This window comes from Eretmochelys imbricata, chromosome 1 (assembly GCF_965152235.1).
Source record: "Eretmochelys imbricata isolate rEreImb1 chromosome 1, rEreImb1.hap1, whole genome shotgun sequence".
In the NCBI taxonomy this organism is placed as follows: Eukaryota; Metazoa; Chordata; order Testudines; family Cheloniidae; genus Eretmochelys; species Eretmochelys imbricata.
The window spans coordinates 136,044,477-136,063,382 of record NC_135572.1 but is presented as its reverse complement, the minus strand read 5'-3'; the positions used below and the strand labels follow the sequence as shown (position 1 = coordinate 136,063,382).

The 18,906-nt window shown below is 43.8% G+C and overlaps 1 protein-coding gene across 9 annotated transcripts in view; it reads left to right on the top strand.

Moving 5' to 3' along the window:
• The window catches only part of LOC144264171 (uncharacterized), a 67,931-nt gene that overhangs the window by 23,125 nt on the left and 25,900 nt on the right, over window positions 1-18,906 (top strand). For 4 of the 9 annotated variants that reach the window (XR_013345964.1, XR_013345973.1, XR_013345971.1 and 1 more), the window contains 2 exons: window positions 9,617-9,839; window positions 9,944-10,493. The exons of 2 other annotated variants lie outside the window; for them this stretch is intronic. Coding sequence is in view for 2 of the 7 variants with exons in the window: in XM_077815636.1 (XP_077671762.1) it covers window positions 9,617-9,701 (85 nt within the window). In the remaining 5 variants the exon portion in view is untranslated. Of the gene's footprint in view, window positions 1-9,616; window positions 10,494-18,906 lie in introns of those variants that run through there. 3 more of the 9 variants (XR_013345974.1, XM_077815646.1, XM_077815636.1) reach the window with 2 other exon arrangements.

Here is an 18,906-nt window from a genome sequence, read left to right as displayed (position 1 = left end):
GGGCCCTTCTAATCCTAAGGGATCAGCCACTTAGCCAGGTCAACATATAACTCAGATTTTACCCAATAATCACGCTGATGCCAATCTTTTAATAACTAAAAATTAAAGGTTTAATAATATAAAAAAAGAAGAGTTATAAATGTTTAATGTGTCATATACATATACGTGATTGCAAAGTCCTTATATCAGGTTTGTAGCGGTGATGAAATAAACTGCTAGCTTGCAAAAGTCTCTCTGGAATTACCCAAACAGATTGGGAGTCATCAGTCCTTTTTCAGAGCTTCCTTGATAGAAATCTAGTTCAGAGAAATGAATTGGGGAATGAAGACAAAATGGAAATGTCCCAGGTGCGCTTTTTACATCCTTTGCCATCTGCATAGAAATTTATTGTCCCAAACAAAGTCCACAGCCCCTGTTTGTGAAAAGTTATTGGCTCACGATGGAGTTCAGGGTCACATGAACATATCACATGTTCTTACATAGTTTACTGAATCACAGGGGGTGGCCATGGGCCCCTCAGAGTTTGAGGCATCAACAGGAAGACCTACTGGGAGGAATGAGTTTCTTCTGTAGCCCATTGTTAGAGTGAAGTGTCCTTAATGGGCCATCAACACATAGGATTTACATCAAGGCTAGAAATCTATCTGGTGGTTATTACCCAGGAATACAGCACATGTATAAGATACACATACATAATCAATATTCATAACTTTAGATACAAAGCTGATACATGGATTTAACTAGGATAATCATATTTGATAGACTGCATTTTCCCATTGACACCTTACATGATATATTTTACATAAGAGTTGTTATAATTGTAGCAGTAATTATACAAATGGTCATTTTCAATCATAAAGCATCACAACAGTAACTTCAACTGAAAAGAGATTTAGGCCTAGCTATACCTATACACAGAGGAAAGCAGTCAGAATTAGTCAAACAACAGAACAAAAGGCCAGAGCGATTTGAAAAACCTGAAACTAACCTAGAAGCTATCAACAGACACTTGAATGTCAAAAGTCATCATCATAAAACCCCAGAGGCAAGAAGAGATAACACCCAGGCTAAGAGGGACAAATTCCAGGTTACCTGCACAAGGTGAGGAAAAAATCATATCCCAAGAGATGATGCATGTCCAGCCAGGGGCACACAGTGTAATAAATGTATGAAGTATGGACATTTTGTAGCTGTTGCTGCACCAAAGCAGTCAAGGAGTTGACTCATATTACAGACAATCAAGAGCCATTGTTTCTGCAGTCTATCACTTATGATGACATAGGGCTAGCCTGGAGACTGAAACTGATATTCAAGGCAAGCCTATTGACTTTAAAATTTACTCAGGGGCTGATATCATAGTCATCTCAGAAGGGATTTACAATCACCTTCAGCCCATCTCAGAGCTGAAGTCACCTAACATAGCTCTTAGTAGCCCTGAAGACGTTCTGAACTGCATGGGCCAGTTCACCACAGAAACAGCTTACAAATACTATGCATTCAGATTATATGTGATCAAGGGCCACAGACCAACACCCTTCTCAGCTGCAGCCCATGCTGGACCTAGTGAGAAAGGTAGAAGAACTCATGGAATATTTGGTGATATTGCACTTTTGAAACAAGATCCAGTACAAATGACATTAAGAAACAATGCTAAACCATATAGTGTACATACACCTTGCAAGATTCCTATCCCATTACTTCATAAAGTGGACACTAAATTAAATAGGATGGAGCACATTGACAATCGAGAAAATCACAGACAACAGCGTGGTGTGGCCTAAGAGTACCAGTTATAAAGCAAAAGGGAAAAATATTAATCTGTGTGGATCTTCAAAGACTTAATGAAGCAGCTATGGGAGAAAAATATATCCTCCCAACACTGGGATGACTTTCTCCCCAAAGTGAAAGGAATTACAGTATTCTGCAAAGAGGGTGCCTCGAGCGGATTCTGGCATTCTTTTAGCCAAAGAAAGTGCTAAACTGACTACATATATCACACACTTTGGGAGCTTTTGCTTTCAAATGTGACCTTTTGAGACAAGCAGTGGAACTGAAATTTTCTAAAGAAAGATGGCAGAACTGTACAAATTGCACAAATTGAAAAGGAGTGCCTGGCAATTGTATGGGCATATAAGAACTTTTATAGATATGTGTGTGGACTGGATTCCTTTACACTGATAATGGACCATAAATTGCTTGTAACCCTCATCAACAGAAAAGACCTGGATCAAGCACTAATGAGATGCCAACATCTCATTCCTAAGGTTAATGTGATTTAACCCAATTGCTAAATATGTTCCTGGGGAAAATCTGGTAGTAGCAGACACTCTGTCAAGGAGCCCAGCATTGTACTCAACTACCCATGAGCTCAAAGCTGCCGTAAAGGCAGGGAATCGAACTGAACTCGAACCTGAACCCAACAAGAGTTCAGGTGGGTTTTTTGAGTGAACTAGAACTGAAACTGAACTGAAAATTTCTCAGTCACATTGAACCCAAGCTGGAGCCAACACTCCCCCCCAGGTCCCCAAAAAACCTGGTATCTGGTTCAAAATAACACGGCTCAATAATCAGGTCCTGAGGAAGAGTCTTTAGGGGGTGCTGAGGAAGGGTCTCTCTCTGCTCCAACCCTAGAGAGAGAGGGGCAGAGACTATACTTCTCAGGATGCTCTTGCAGGAGATGCAAAGAGAGGGAGGAGGAGGAGAGAGGAGTTCTGGGATTGGTAGGTCTCCTGTCTGTTACGTCCAGGTAGTGGTCTGCCCATGGAAGGGAATTACAACTCCCAGAACACCTCCCTCCCCTCTCTATCTGCTCCCTCTCCCCATGTCCTGCTGGGTGCTTGTTCCTGCTATGTAAGTCAGGGTTTGTCTACATTACATGCTGGATTGGCAGGCAGCGATCGATCCAGCGGGGATCTATTTATCGCGTCTAGTATAGATGTGATAAATCGACTGCTAAGCGCTTTCCTGTTGACTCCAGTACTGCACCAGAATGAGAAGTGCAAGCGGAGTTGACAGGAGAGCGTCTGCTGTCGAGTTACCACAGTGAAGACACCATGGTAAGTAAATCTAAGTACGTCGACTTCAGCGACACTATTCACGTAGCTGAAGTTGAGTATCTTAGATCGACTCCGCGGGGTACTGTAGACAAGCCCTCAGTGTATAAAGGGCGTTTTCTGTGCTGAAATTCATTTTGTCACCTCAGTGGTCAAATATGACTGACAGAGTTTTGGAAGATATTGTACTAGTATGTGCAAATAACTTGTTTAAAATATTTTTTTCTACATTTTTTGGTAGGAGTCATAATGCAAGCATAAGAGTGTGTGACATTAGTTTTCAGGAAATGTATCTGAACCACTTTAAATAGGTTCAAAATGATTGAACTGGTTACCAAACCATCATTCTAAGTTAGTGTCTAAATCAGAGAGTTAGGAAATATTCATGAACCCAAACCAGACCTGAACCAAAACTTTTAATGGTTCCACTCCCTGCATAAATGTGTACGTGGATGCTGTGGACACATACAGACCTGTGTCAGGAAAGACTACTCTATCTACAAAAGGTAATCTTGACAGACACGCAACTTCAGAAAGTTCTAAGTTACATTTGGAGTGGCTGGCCCAAGTATCCAAAGGACACTGTGGAAGTGACAAGAAACTACTTTGCAGTGTGTGGACAATTAAGGGAGTCAAATGGACAATTAACTGAGTCAAATGATTAAATGTTCTTAATGGCATCATAATTGCAAACAAAATGAGAGGAAAAAATACTAAACCACATCCATGAAGGAGATCAGGAATTAACTAAAGGCCATGAATGAGCCAACTAGTCAGTGTGGTGGCCAGGCATCAGCAAGGACATAAAGACCAAAGTATCTGCATGTGAACACTGCAGAACTAATAGACCAACACAACACAAAGAACCTTTACTAACAACACATCTACCAGACAGACTTTGGCAGAGACTAGCTGCAGATTTATGCAAATTCAGAGGACATCATTACCTGATCACCATGGACTGCTTTTCCAGGAATATAGACATAATGTTACAGTTTTATTGAGAAACTGAAGTGCGCTTTTGTTCACTTTGGTATTCCAGAACAACTAGTGATGGACAATGGACTGCAATTCACTGCAGCAGAATTTAAATAATTCCTAACGAAATATGATTTTGATCATATTACTAGCAGCCCACATTACTCACAAGTGAATAGAGAAGCCGAGAGAGCTGTACAGACAGCCAAGAAAATCCTACAGCAGGAAGATCCATTAATTGCTCTTATGTGTTACAGATCAACACCAACAGAAGCTATTGAATATAGTCCAGCCCAACCCCTGATAGAAAGACAATGCAGGACTACTGTTTCAACTTTGGAAAATAACCTATTTTCAAAGTGGCGAGACCTGAAGAGAGTAACCAAAGCAGATAAAAATGGTTATAAGAGCTTATGAACTCTTGTTCAACAGACATCACTCAGTTAGAGAACAACCAGGTCTAAAAACTGGTGACCATGTTCATGTCAAATTAGATGGAGAAAAAGAATAGACAACTCCAGCTGTCATGAAGAAAAATAATTCAGCAACCAGATCATATGTGATCAAGACCGACAGTGAAGAGTTCAACAGAAACTGTCGACATCTACAGTTTGTTCCCCAGAAAGAACAATCCACAGAACAAACTGTAGAGATGGCAGTTGCCGAACAAGAAGAGGATAACTCAGGGATTTCAAACTAGCCTTAGTCAATTGTTGCAACTAATGGACAGCCAGATGACCACGTTGTTACGCATTCGGGTCATGTAATTAGAAAACCAGTATGATTCAGAGACTTAACAGACTGATACATACTGAACTTCAAAGACAGCATAATATTGTAAATGGTAGGAATGTAGAATTTAAAGGGTGAGATGTAATGGAATGATAAACTGTATTATACTGTTCAGCTGTTAGGTGGCATTGTGTGTACAATACCTTATTTAAACGAACCTCAGTCATAGCTGGCGGAGCATTAAAGGATCGCATGATGAATACATCTTGTGTATATAAGCAAGCTCTGTAGCCAGTCCATATCTGATATAGGACCATGACACCTAAGCTTGTGCCTTTCCCTGTTCAAGGTAACCCCCATTTACTTCCTGTTCAGTTACTGTGCTGAATATATTGTGGGTTGGTGTTACTGTGTGCCGCCTCCACCCGTAGGTGCTGCCACCACAGCTCCCATTGGCCGCAGTTACTGGCCAATGGGAGCTGCGGAGCCAGCGCTTGGGGTGGGGTGGGGTGGGGGCAGCGTGCTGAGCCGCTTGCTGTGCCTCCGCCTAGGAGCACCAGGGACATGTCACCACTTGTGGGGAGCTGTCCAAGGTGAGTGCTGCCTGGATCCGGCACCCTGAAACCCCTCCTGCACCCCAACCCCCTGCCCCAAGCCCCCTCCAGCACCCAAACTCCTTCCCAGAGCACGCACCACGCACCCGCTCCCATGCCCCACCCCCTGCCCCACCCCCCTCCCGCATGCCAAACCCCTCATGGCCATTCCATCACCTAGGAGCAGCAGGGACATGTCGCCACTTCTGAGGAGCCACAAGGACCCAGATAGGGAGCCTGCTGGCCCCGTACCAACCAGAGTATAAACCGGACTTTCTATGAAGATCAGACATGCTGGTTTATAGAGCTTTCTGGCTGGTAACATGCCGGATAAAACAGCTTTTACTGTAATCTGAAAATGTGAAGTAACACTCATGTTATTGTTAATAATGGCCCTGGTCTGTAGCAACCTGGAAAATTTTACTCAAGCAACCAGAGTTTAGCACTGGTAATTTCCCCCATTTTAAAATCATTGTCAGCATCAACAATTAGTTACTTTGGTCAATTTTAATATAAATGGATAAAGTAGAAGGTATAGTGTGATATCTGTTGTATGACTAACATGTATATTATCATACTAAGACTTTGACCCAGAGAAGCATCTTTCTTCAAATGCATATGATTGACTAGCACTGGAAAATTCAACTCTAATTTAATTTTTTTCTGTATTCATGGATTTGAACTCTCTTCAAAAATCAGATCAAAGAAAATATTTTTAGATAGGCAGACCCAACCATGCCAGCCACTTCTTCCACTGTCACTGCTCAGCAACAGACAAGTACCAAGCAGTCCCCAGCAGAGGGCCACATGGCAATGCAAAAAATTAACAGAGGTGAATATGCAGCTTGCCTTTGTTTTTTTGTTGTGTGTGTTTATTTTCACACAATTCTACTGTAATGTTCCCTTTTTTGTGCCAACAGATACTTTTGAGCCAAAGAACTTAATTCTTAAGGTATATATAATGTATCTTTTTTATTACCAGTAAAAGGTAGAATGGCCTCTGCCTTCACCACCTGTTCAAGGACAAATATGGCAAAACTATACAACGTTTTTATTCCATTTTGAGATGGCAATATATAGTTGAGATGGTGATTTAATAGTTTGTTTTTTTCACACTGATATGAGTCAGAAAAAACAAAGTGGATCTGGACAGTCCTGAAGTTTGAGCAAATTTAGATCCACATCTGAATTTAGTGACTTGGGTCCAATTGATTGCATCTAGTTTTTTTCTGTAGAGGCTTTAGTGCCTAGAGCCTTTAGCAATTGGTTTGTTTTTTGTTATTAGGAAGATGGAGAACCCCTACCGGGGCTTTGTTGTTGTTGTTTAACTTAAAAAGAGTCTACTAAAGATTCAGCATTTTCATTTCATGGTTTTCATAAACAGGGCACATTCCCAACTTGGTTTTGGTTAACACCATTAAAAGATACAGCTTTGAATTCCCGCGCAACAGATCTTAATAAATAATGGTGATTCAGTCTTTAATAGTTGCATAGGCAAGAAGTTTGAAGTCTTTTATTCAAGACTGCTTGAGGCTGTGATGATAATGGAAAAGCGAGGGCTGACTGACTGACACAGGGCTATTCTCCTTTAAAATACATAACACTGCAAACTATTAAGAAATCCGATTGATGACCTGGAACACAACCACAGATTAAGGAAAGTCAGACTGTGAGGCTTTCCTATAGACACTGAAGCTGTGTCTACACTACCACTTATGTTGGTATAATTTATGTAGCTCAGGGGTGTGAATAAGCTACTCCCCTGAGTGACATAAGTTACACTGACATAAGCAGCGGTGTAGACTGTGCTATGTCGCTGGAGGAACTTCTTCTGACGACCTAGCTGCTGCCACTCATTGTGGGGTGGATTAATTAAGTTGACAGGAGAGATCTCTTCCATTGGCTTAGAGCGGGCTTACACTAGAGAGCTTATAGCTGCATCGGTGCTGCACTGCTGTAAACTTTCTAGTGTAGCCATAACCTTAGGCAGAAGAAACTAAGATTTGTTTCCAAAAATGAATTATTATCCATTCCAGAAGAATCAATGTTGTGTCTTCCCCATTAACACCCCTTCCATCCTGGGTGTCACTAAGGCTGATCAGACATCTTGTATAATTTTGGCATGAGAAAGACAAATTAAAAATTGTGCATCAATATGATTTTAGTTTTTTGAGGTTGTTTTTTTCCCCCAGGAATTCTATTTTATCTTTATTTCAAATACATTCAGTGTATAATTTGATAAAGTGCAATAGAAAGATATGGAATTAGAATTCAGTGTACTATGTCCTGCAGCCAGCGTGATGGTTAGCTGTGGACTCTGGAGACGTAATTCTGTCTCCCACTAATACAAAAGGGCTTCTAGGTTAAGGAGAATATGAAATGTATTAAAATAGTAAGGAAAATGGTTTCAGAGAATTGACATATCAAGGGACATTTAACGGTAAGCTGTCAGAATGTTGAGTAAATCATTAAAAAACTATTCCTTCTGTTACTGTTAATATTTTAGATTATTAAAAATGATTTTTTTAAATGTAACCTTTTACCACTTATGCATACTTTTGGTTGGAAGAACTGCTTAGTGGTGTAAGCAGCAGGTCTGAAATACTTAGCTATAAAGGGGACACTCACTGGGCTGTATAGATCTTCCTTATATAACAAAATATTCTTAATCACATTAAATTTATGCATTTTACACCTGTAACTCTATTGTTCCTGTCATCTACAACATAATTAGAAATGCTTCTACCAAGTACCACGTGTATGTGGTTTGGAAGTGTTCTTTGCAGGTCTGTGAACAATGCTGAGAACAGTCCAGCACCATGAGAGTAAATTTAAGGAAAACAAACAAAAACATTGCCTCAGCTGCCTCTCTTACTGTGAAATGGGGAAGTTTATTAACTTAGCAATCTATTCAGCAGAGCTGTTCAGATCAGATGATGTTTGCATTCTAAGAAACAAAAGCTACAGATAAGGAAACTAATTTCCCCTTTGTTACTCATAGCACAAGGTTGAGTTTTTTTTTCCTGTTCGTACGTTTCTTTGGACATCGGCCTATCAGTCCTACAAGATCTTGCTAGATGGAACACTGTACAGTTTTTGGCAGGAGAGAAGAAGGCGCACAGTTGAAATGAAATTATAGCCTGAATTAATTAATTCATTAGCCTGTGTGACAGATTTATGTTACCAATCTGCCTGGGGCATCAGGTGATCAGGCTGAGGCCACAGAATCTTTAGGGGAGGAGATGAAGGAGCACACCAAGTGACTAAGTTTTAAAGCTTTATTTATAAAATAACAGTGGTGAGTGTGGGGTGCTTCCCATGTCACTCAAAGGAAAGAAGAAAGCATTAGTGCCCGTGCCCTAACCCACTTTCATACTCACACACACACAACCCCAGGCTGGCCAAGCCGGGTGTAATGTAAGAAGAGGGGGAAGGGTAGACGAGAGTTCTGTCCTGTGCACAGGCTGTCCAGGGTCCACTGTTGATCTTTGATTTGCTTTAGCTCTCAGGAAGGTTTTAAATCCTAGGGGTTTTTGGGGGCGTCTCATTCAGGGACCTCTGTCCCTCATGCTCTTTGTACCAGTCCAAACCGGCTTCCCATGGCTTTCTCAGCTTTCCCAAAACACATTGGCTTTAGGGACGCGACACAGTTGTTTTCCCCCTTGCTGACCTTTGGTGTCTCACTAGTTTTCTGCATTCCCCTGCAGTCTTGTTCAGCTTACTTCTCTTTTCTCACGGTTGGCTGGGGCTGGGTAAGATACAGATATGGCCACTGTTCCCTCTAAGCTGTGTGCATCTGGGTGCGCACACAGATCCTAAACCCCACGCACATGATGAAACACTGCATGCACAGAAGCACAACAATTTGCACAGAAGAAATTTTTTGCACACATGGCCTGTCAAAAATTAGAAGGAACACTGGATACAGCAGCAGACTTCTTGGCTGCATAAAGTCGGTTCGAGCACAGTGACCTTGGACTGGACCCAGCGTCTTATATTTGGACTGAGCTGAGGCATCGGGTTAACCCATTCTCTTCTCCCTTCCTCCCTCTATGGTCTCTTGTAACCTGCAAAAGAACCTTTCACTCCATGCTCACACCTTTAACTCTTCCCAAAAGGGTTGATGCCTGCAACAGCGTTAGCAACATACAATACTGATCTGCCTCCCCAGGGAAACCCCTGAGGGAGGGGGCCATTGGTTGTGACACCTGAATTAATTAATTAAATTCTGTTTTATTTGTATTCATATACACATTACAGCCAAAAAAGCAGTGGATGGATTATATCAAAGAAGATGGTAAGAATGTTGGACCTTATTGCTGACTCAGACAGAAAAAGATGGTAGATATTTGCATGAAAACCTGACCCCAGATGATGGGATTAGGAGAAGACGAAGGAGATATTCATGAAAAAAAATTCTGAAAAAAAATCTTTTCACTTTTCTCTTAAAGTGTACAGAACATTCTAACAGCTGGAACTGAAGGTAATTTAGTGTGTACTTTTTTATTGATCGTTTTATGCTTCATATTAACTTTTACTTCTTTCATCTATCATTCCTCTCTTCATTTTATGTTTCTCTTATTCCAGATAGAAGTGTAGAAGAGAGAAAATGCTAGGCTCTTACCCTCTGAACTTGAATTCACTTAGAATGCCGATTTGGCCACTAGAGAACTGGAGGACATATTAAAAATATTTCCATGCAGTTAGTTTCACTAGAAATTACTTTATACATTTTAAAAAGCATTGTTTCTTATTTTCATCAAGTATGGTTTTGCCAACTGATAGCTCATGATAGCAGAGACGCTGCAAGAGGGATCTGGCTATCTTTTACTTTACCTAGCCTGGACACAAATAGGAACTGTGCCCTTGTGTGCTGTACTGCTCTTTGATTTAACTTGCACAAATGTATGGATGCAACATAATTGAATGTTCTTTCAGTGGGATGGTTAACCTTTACATAGAAAATGACATCTCAATTTGCATTAAAATATGTAATAAGCCCATTACAGGCAATTAAAATAAGTGTTTCTCTATAAAATGTTTGAGTAGTATGTTTAATGTCTTTGAAGCACAAATTTGCTCTTCCCATATTTCTTTTCTACTGGTCAGATGTTTATTGTATAAAGGGTCTAAATCACATTATAATTTGGTCATGGAAACAGAATACAAGATTTAATAGGACTATATTGACTATAACAGAATTCAAAAAAAGAACTAGATAAATTCATGGAAGATAGGTCCATCATGCCCATTAGCCAGGATGGGCAGGGATTGTGTCCCTAGCCTCTGTTTGCTGGGAATGGGTGACAGGAGATGGATCGCTTGATGGTTACCTGTTCTGTTCATTCCCTCTAGGGCACCTGGCATTGGCCACTGTTGGAAGACAGGATATTGGGCTACATGGACCTTTGGTCTGACCCAGTATGGCCGTTCTTATGACTATAAAACAAATGGACTTCTCACTAGTAGAATCAGAATCCTTACAAAGTGCAAAAAGAATGCCTTTCTCCAAAGCTACTGATCTTGGAGGATTCCCACTCTATGCTCCCTGGTTGAGAAATAGCCACGTCTTGATGGTTTTTTGAATCCCTGAGTCGCTAGGGCAGGTGTACCTTAAAGATACCAACTACTGGTACCTATGTTGTCCCTCCACTCCAGCCCACTTTGATTTAATGGTGAATTATTGAACTCGTAACAAATACTAAGAATTTTTCACAACAATTTTTTAATGAGATTTCCTGAATTTTTGATGCACTCTAGTCACATCTTTTCTGACTGTGGTTGGGGAATGAGTTACCATAGGACATCTCATGGTTATCCTGCCCAACCAAATACTTCAGCTGTATTGCCTTGTTTGACCCTTCCCCCACATTTTAGAGGTCAGTCATTCTGACATGTTGGTTTTGGGAAAAAATAACCTCTTTATTTGATCCAGCCTCTTCACTTGGGCTGGCACACTGACCAAGTTCTTAACATGGCTTTGACCATGTAGCCTGTGGTAGTTTGGGAAAGAGGAAGTTGGTGGTCATGTGCTTTTGCTGGTGCAAACAATCCTTTTTCCCCCTCTTCAGTTGGGTGCCCAGGTGCATTACGGAGCCTTCAGGTACCTGCTGGCAATTCCCAGGCTTTGTCTTTCCTTGTTTGACAGCTCATTAAGGCAACTGACTTGTTTTGATCATAGACAGAGTTCATTATGACTTCTTCAGGGCTTGCTTAAACCCTGCCAAGCTCTGCACCCATTTTTTAACTTGAAGCCTCATCATTTGACATTTCAGGATTCATGCCATACTCTTGCCTTAGCTCTATCTGCACTAGATGCTATTCAAGGGTGATTAGCACAGGAATGTAATTGCATGCTGTGTTTGATTGACAATCACATTACTTTTTCATTTGTCTTAGCATGGATCATAGCTAGCTGGGGGGCAACATTAGTTCCAAGATTCCACTTTACACCATTAAGATCTCAGATTGAACACCTGAAGACTCACTTTACATCTCCTGCAAACTAAGCAAGTCTGAAACACAGTTAACTTGGAGTGCTTCAAAGAAAAAATCAGAGTCAAGATCCTATATTGGACACATGGACTGCAAATCTGGAATGGATCCGACAGAAGGATAGGCCCCATATTTTCACATCCACAATACAGAAGCATGTGGACTAGATGATACATCTGAGGGAAGGGAACGGACGGAGACTCCTCCGATTGGAAGGCATGAGATGCACTGTCCTAGGGTTGGGGTTTCCACGACCATCACTCCCAAGAGAAGGAGGCGGGTGGTCAGGGACTCTCTCCTCAGGGGGACTGAGTCATCTGTCTGCTGCCCTGACTGGGAAAACTGAGAAGTCTGCTGCTTGCCAGCAGCTAGGATTCACGATGTGATGGAGAGACTGCCGAGACTCATCAAGCCCTCAGATCGCTACCCCTTCCTACTTCTTCATATGGGCACCAATGATGCTGCCAAGAATGACCTTGAGCGGATCACTGCAAACTACGTGGCTCTTGGAAGAAGGATAAAGGAGTTTGAGGTGCAAGTGGTCTTCTCATCCATCCTCCCCGTGGAAGGAAAAGGCCTGGGTAGAGACCGTAGAATCGTGGAAGTCAACAAATGGCTATGCAGATGGTGTCGGAGAGAAGGCTTTGGATTCTTTGACCATGGGATGGTGTTCCAAGAAGGAGGAGTGCTAGGCAGAGATGAGCTCCACCTAACAAAGAGAGGGAAGAGCATCTTTGCAAGCAGGCTGGCTAACCTAGTGAGGAGGGCTTTAAACTAGGTTCACCGGGGGAAGGAGACCAAAGCCCTGAGGTAAGTGGGGACATGGGATACCGGGAGGAAGCACGAGCAGGAGCGCGCGAGAGGGGAGGGTTCCTGCCTCATACTGAGAAAGAGGGACAATCAGCGAGTTATCTCAAGTGCCTATACACAAATGCAAGAAGCCTGGGAAACAAGCAGGGAGAACTGGAAGTCTTGGCACAGTCAAGGAATTATGTGATTGGAACAACAGAGACTTGGTGGGATAACTCACATGATTGGAGTACTGTCATGGATGGATATAAACTGTTCAGGAAGAACAGGCAGGGCAGAAAAGGTGGGGGAGTTGCATTGTATGTAAGGGAGCAGTATGACTGCTCAGAGCTCAAGTATGAAACTGCAGAAAAACCTGAGAGTCTCTGGATTAAGTTTAGAAGTGTGAGCAACAAGGGTGATGTAGTAGTGGGAGTCTGCTATAGACCACCGGACCAGGGGGATGAGGTGGACGAGGCTTTCTTCCGGCAACTCATGGAAGTTACTAGATCACAGGCCCTGGTTCTCATGGGAGACTTCAATCACCCTGATATCTACTGGGAGAGCAATACAGGAGTGCACAGACAATCTAGGAAGTTTTTGGAAAGTGTAGGGGACAATTTCCTGGTGCAAGTGCTGGAGGAACCAACTAGGGGCAGAGCTCTTCTTGACCTGCTGCTCGCAAACCGGGAAGAATTAGGGGAAGCAAAAGTGGATGGGAACCTGGGAGGCAGTGACCATGAGATGGTCGAGTTCAGGATCCTGACACAGGGAAAAAAAGAGAGCAGCAGAATACAGACTCGGGACTTCAGAAAAGCAGACTTTGACTCCCTCAGGGAACTGATGGGTGGGATCCCCTGGGAGAATAACATGAGGGGGAAAGGAGTCCAGGAGAGCTGGCTGTATTTTAAAGAATCCTTATTGAGGTTACAGGGACAAACCATCCCGATGTGCAGAAAGAATAGTAAATATGGCAGGCGACCAGCTTGGCTTAACAGTGAAATCCTTGCTGATCTTAATTACAAAAAAGAAGCTTACAAGAAGTGGAAGATTGAACAAATAACCAGGGAAGAGTATAAAAATATTGCTTGGGCATGCAGGAGTGAAATCAGGAAGGCCAAATCACACCTGGAGTTGCAGCTAGCAAGAGATGTTAAGAGTAACAAGAAGGATTTCTTCAGGTATGTTAGCAACAAGAAAAGTCAAGAGAAAGTCAAGGAAAGTGTGGGCCCCTTACTGAGTAAGGGAGGCAACCTAGTGACAGAGGATGTGGAAAAAGCTAATGTACTCAATGCCTCTGTCTTCACGAACAAGGTCAGCTCCCAGACTACTGCACTGGGCAGCACAGCATGGGGAGGAGGTGACCAGCCCTCTGTGGAGAAAGAAGTGGCTCGGGACTATTTAGAAAAGCTGGACGAGCACAAGTCCATGGGGCCGGATGCACTGCATCCGAGAATGCGAAAGGAGTTGGCGGAGGTGATTGCAGAGCCATTGGCCATTATCTTTGAAAACTCATGGCAATTAGGGGAAGTCCCGGACGGCTGGAAAAAGGCTAATGTAGTGCCCATCTTTAAAAAAGGGAAGGAGGAGGATCCTGGGAACGACAGGCCAGTCAGCCTCACCTCAGTCCCTGGAAAAATCATGGAGCAGGTCCTCAAGGAATCAATTCTGAAGCACTTAGAGGAGAGGAAAGTGATCAGGAACAGTCAGCATGGATTCACCAAGGGCAAGTCATGCCTGACTAATCTAATTGCCTTCTGTGACGAGATAACTGGCTCTGTGGATGAGGGGAAAGCAGTGGATGTGTTGTTCCTTGACTTTAGCAAAGCTTTTGACATGCTCTCCCACAGTATTCTTGCCAGCAAGTTAAAGAACTATGGACTGGATGAATGGACTATAAGGTGGATAGAAAGCTGGCTAGATTGTTGGGCTCAATGGGTAGTGATCAATGGCTCCATGTCTAGCCGGTATCAAGTGGAGTGCCCCAGGGGTCGGTCCTTGGTCCGGTTTTGTTGAATATCTTCATTAATGATCTGGAGGATGGTGTGGATTGCACCCTCAGCAAGTTTGCAGATGATACTAAACTGGGAGGAGAGGTAGATACCCTGGAGGGTAGGGATAGGATCCAGAGGGACCTAGGCAAATTAGAGGATTGGGCCAAAAGAAATCTGCTGAGGTTCAACAAGTACAAGTGCAGAGTCCTGCACTTAGGATGGAAGAATCCCATACACCACTACAGACTAGGGACGGAATGGCTCGGCAGCAGTTCTGCAGAAAAGGACCTGGGGTTACAGTGGATGAGAAGCTGGATATGAGTCAACAGTGTGCCCTTGTTGCCAAGAAGGCCAATGGCATTTTAGACTGTATAAGCAGGGGCACTGCCAGCAGATCGAGGGACGTGATCGTTCCCCTCTATTCGACATTGGTGAGGCCTCATCTGGAGTACTGTGTCCAGTTTTGGGCCCCACACTACAGGAAGAATGTGGAAAAATTGTAAAACATCCAGTGGAGGGCAACAAAAATGATTAGGGGACTGGAACACATGACTTATGAGGAGAGGCTGAGGGAACTGGGATTGTTAAGTCTGCAGAAGAGAAGAATGAGGGGGGATTTGATAGCTGCTTTCAACTACCTGAAAGGGGGTTCCAAAGAGGATGGATCTAGACTGTTCTCAGTGGTAGCTGATGACAGAACAAAGAGTAATGGTCTCAAGTTGCAGTGGGGGAGGTTTAGGTTGGATATTAGGAAAAACTTTTTCACTAGGAGGGTGGTGAAACACTGGAATGCGTTACCTAGGGAGGTGGTGGAATCTCCTTCTGTCATAAATATAAAGGGAAGGGTAAACCCCTTTAAAATCCCGCCTGGCCAGAGGAAAAATCCTCTCACCTGTAAAGGGTTAAGAAGCTAAAGGTAACCTCGCTGTACCTGACCAAAATGACCAATGAGGAGACAAGATACTTTCAAAACCTGGGAGGAGGGAGAGAAACAAAGGGTCTGTGTCTGTCGGTATGCTGCTTTTGCCGGGGATAGACCAGGAATGGAGTCTTAGAACTTTTAGTAAGTAATCTAGCTAGGTATGTGTTAGATTATGATTTCTTTAAATGGCTGAGAAAAGAATTGTGCTGAATAGAATGACTATTTCTGTCTGTGTGTCTTTTTTGTAACTTAAGGTTTTGCCTAGAGGGATTCTCTATGTTTTGAATCTAATTACTCTGTAAGGTATCTACCATCCTGATTTTACAGAGGTGATTCCTTTACTTCTATTTACTTCTATTTCTATTAAAAGTCTTCTTGTAAGAAAACTCGATGCTTTTTCATTGTTCTCAGATCCAAAGGTTTGGGTCTGTGGTCACCTATGCAAATTGGTGAGGATTTTTACCAAACCTTTCCCAGGAAGTGGGGTGCAAGGGTTTGGAGGATTTTGGGGGGAAAGACATGTCCAAACTACGTTTCCCAGTAAACCCAGTTAGAGTTTGGTGGTGGCAGTGGATATTCCAAGGACAAAGGATAAAATTAATTTGTACCTTGGGGAAGTTTTAACCTAAGCTGGTAAAAGTAAGCTTAGGAGGTTTTCATGCAGGTCCCCACATCTATACCCTAGAGTTCAGAGTGGGGGAGGAACCTTGACACCTTCCTTAGAAGTTTTTAAGGTCAGGCTTGACAAAGCCCTGGCTGGGATGATTTAGTTGGGGATTGGTCCTGCTTTGAGCAGGGGGTTGGACTAGATGACCTCCTGAGGTCCCTTCCAACCCTGATATTCTATGATTCTATGATCCTCCATTAATGTTCTCTGGCGTCAACTTCTTTCGTACCTCTGCATGCCATGTGGGTGATTAAAGGCACCTCCTTGGATGAAGCATTACTTTGTTCTAAGCAATGTGTTTTCTCTGTACGAAGGAGATCAGTCATCTCCCAAACCAAGACCAACAGTGCTCTCATCAGTTGAGGCCTCTGGCTACTTCACACTGAATCATGTAAACCTAAGGATGATAAGAGGTATGATGATAGATTCTTTAATTACATGTTCATATACTGTTTTTTTTTTCTGTCTCATTCATTGCACAGGCTGGACCTGCTCTGGGGATGGATCAAAACTGTGTGGTGAAAGGAGGCTGTTGTCTGTAGAACTCCTGCCTCATTTGTTACACAAGTTGGATGGTGTGTACCTTTTGTGGTTGCCAGGAAGCAGAGGACCTAAGGCCACCCAAAGCTAAAAGCCCTCCCTACTCAACAAAGGGGGAAGGGCCACTGAACCCAGACCACAAGTAAATAATGAGGGCAACAAATAAAATAGGACAGGAGTGAATTTTAAAGATTAAAAATCAGGGAAACAGAAGGGAATGCTGAGCAGAGAACTCCCAACTGTGCCCTCTGCTTCTTAAAGGCACTGACTAAGGAGTCAGTAAACACTCCCCAGAGGAACTCTGCCCAGAGATATGATCCGACAAGGGACCAGAAATAGGCCCACAGTTACAGAACACCGTCTTGTCCAGCTTCTTCCTCCTGGTATTGGCCAGCACCAGGAGGAGGTTGATGAGGAGGTCTCACAACTGTTTGGGGGTGCAGATGGGTGTGCATAGATCAGGAGGTGCGGGGAGAAGTGCAGCCAGAACCTCAGTAAGCAGTTCTGGAGCAATTGGCAGAGGGGCTACAACCTGATGCACCCTAGGTAGATATGAGCCAGTGTCTCCCTCTCATTACAGAAAGGATGTTGGGAGTTCACACTCCATGCCAAGTATGTGCCATGCTCATGACTTCATGGAAAAGCCATCAACTGACCTACCAGGGTTCCTCACCTTCATCAGGGGACAGCAGGTTCTGTCATTTGGTGTTGGGGCAGGACACCAGGGTGAAGAAGTGGATGGTATGAAGCATGAGCACATACAAATGTTGTCCACCTCTGAACCATGCCCAGACCAGCTGAATTTCATGAAGCCACCTCAGGTGGCATGTTCGGAGCAGCCAGGGAGGCTGGTGGGGCAGGAGCCTGATGATGAGTTCCAGCAGACCAGGGTGAGTGGTGGGCAGGGAGCACCCTCCCACAGAACGCACTTGAGAAAAGTGAGAGAGATAGGAGGCAAGGCTGCCCTCACCTCCTGGAGTACATGACAGGGAACACACAGGGTGGGCAGCTCCAGGTGGTGGCTGAGTGCCATAGGGTCCACCGAGTCCCTCCAATCTGAGTCCAGGAGGTCTCAACTTCTGGTGACACCCACCAGGACTATCCTCCAACACACCAAGGGGAACTCCAGCCACAACAGACCTGGTCCCTGAAACTAGCGACCGGGTCCTGAGGAGGTCCTGGTAAAAGTCCAGCAGCTTAGCAAGATCTCAGGGAGACTCCTCGGATGGAGGTAAAAGAGCTGCCAGTCATATCGGAGTCCTCAGAGGTGGTGGGAAAAAAGTCTGTGCCAGCATGCTCCATGCTGGATTACCGGCACTGTAAAGGAGTCTCGGCAGGGCTTGAAGGCAAAGGTGCAGAAGCTGACCAGGCTCTGTTTGCCCTCCCACAGGGAGAGGCTCAGGACACCCACAGAGATCCAGTACAACCCTTGTCAGAAAAACTCCAGGATCTTCTTGTGGAGGCTGGCCAGAGTTTCCAGAGGCAGGCTCAGGGTGTTGAACCAGTGCCAGAGCATGGACAAAAATAAATGGTTGAGCGTCGGCATCTCGTCCAAAGGGCAAGGCACTGGAGCAACCCCATCCACTTCCACAATCAATCAGACACTCTGGCCTCTAGATCAATCCAGTTCTCTAGTGGGGCAGGATCAGCCCAGTCTCCCAGGTTCTTGAGGAGCACATCATAGGCATACACTGACGGGACCACCCCCCTAGTCAGGCTTTCGTAGCACCAACCCCATCATCCTCTTCTGAAAAAGGGCTTGATCATGATGGAGTACAACTGGCTGGAGAGCAGGCAGCCCGGTTATATCCCTGGACTGAAGGTGAAAGGTTCAGTCAAGGCCCAGTTGAGCTTGACCAGACACTCCCCAGAGGCATACAGAGGAGAATCCCTATGAAGTGGTGCCTAAGCCAAACACCTGCAGAGTGCCCATGAAGTACCTGTGGTCAGCCCTGTTAAATGCCTTCTCCTAGTCCAGGGACAGGAGGGCAAGTGACAGATTATCCCTGGACATGCTAGATGGAATAGGTCCCAGACCAGATGAAGGTTATCAAAGATGTTTCATCCTGGGACACTGTAGGTTTAGTTGGGGTGGATCATGTCCACAAGCATAGACCCCAGCTGCAGTCAGATGGCTTTTGCT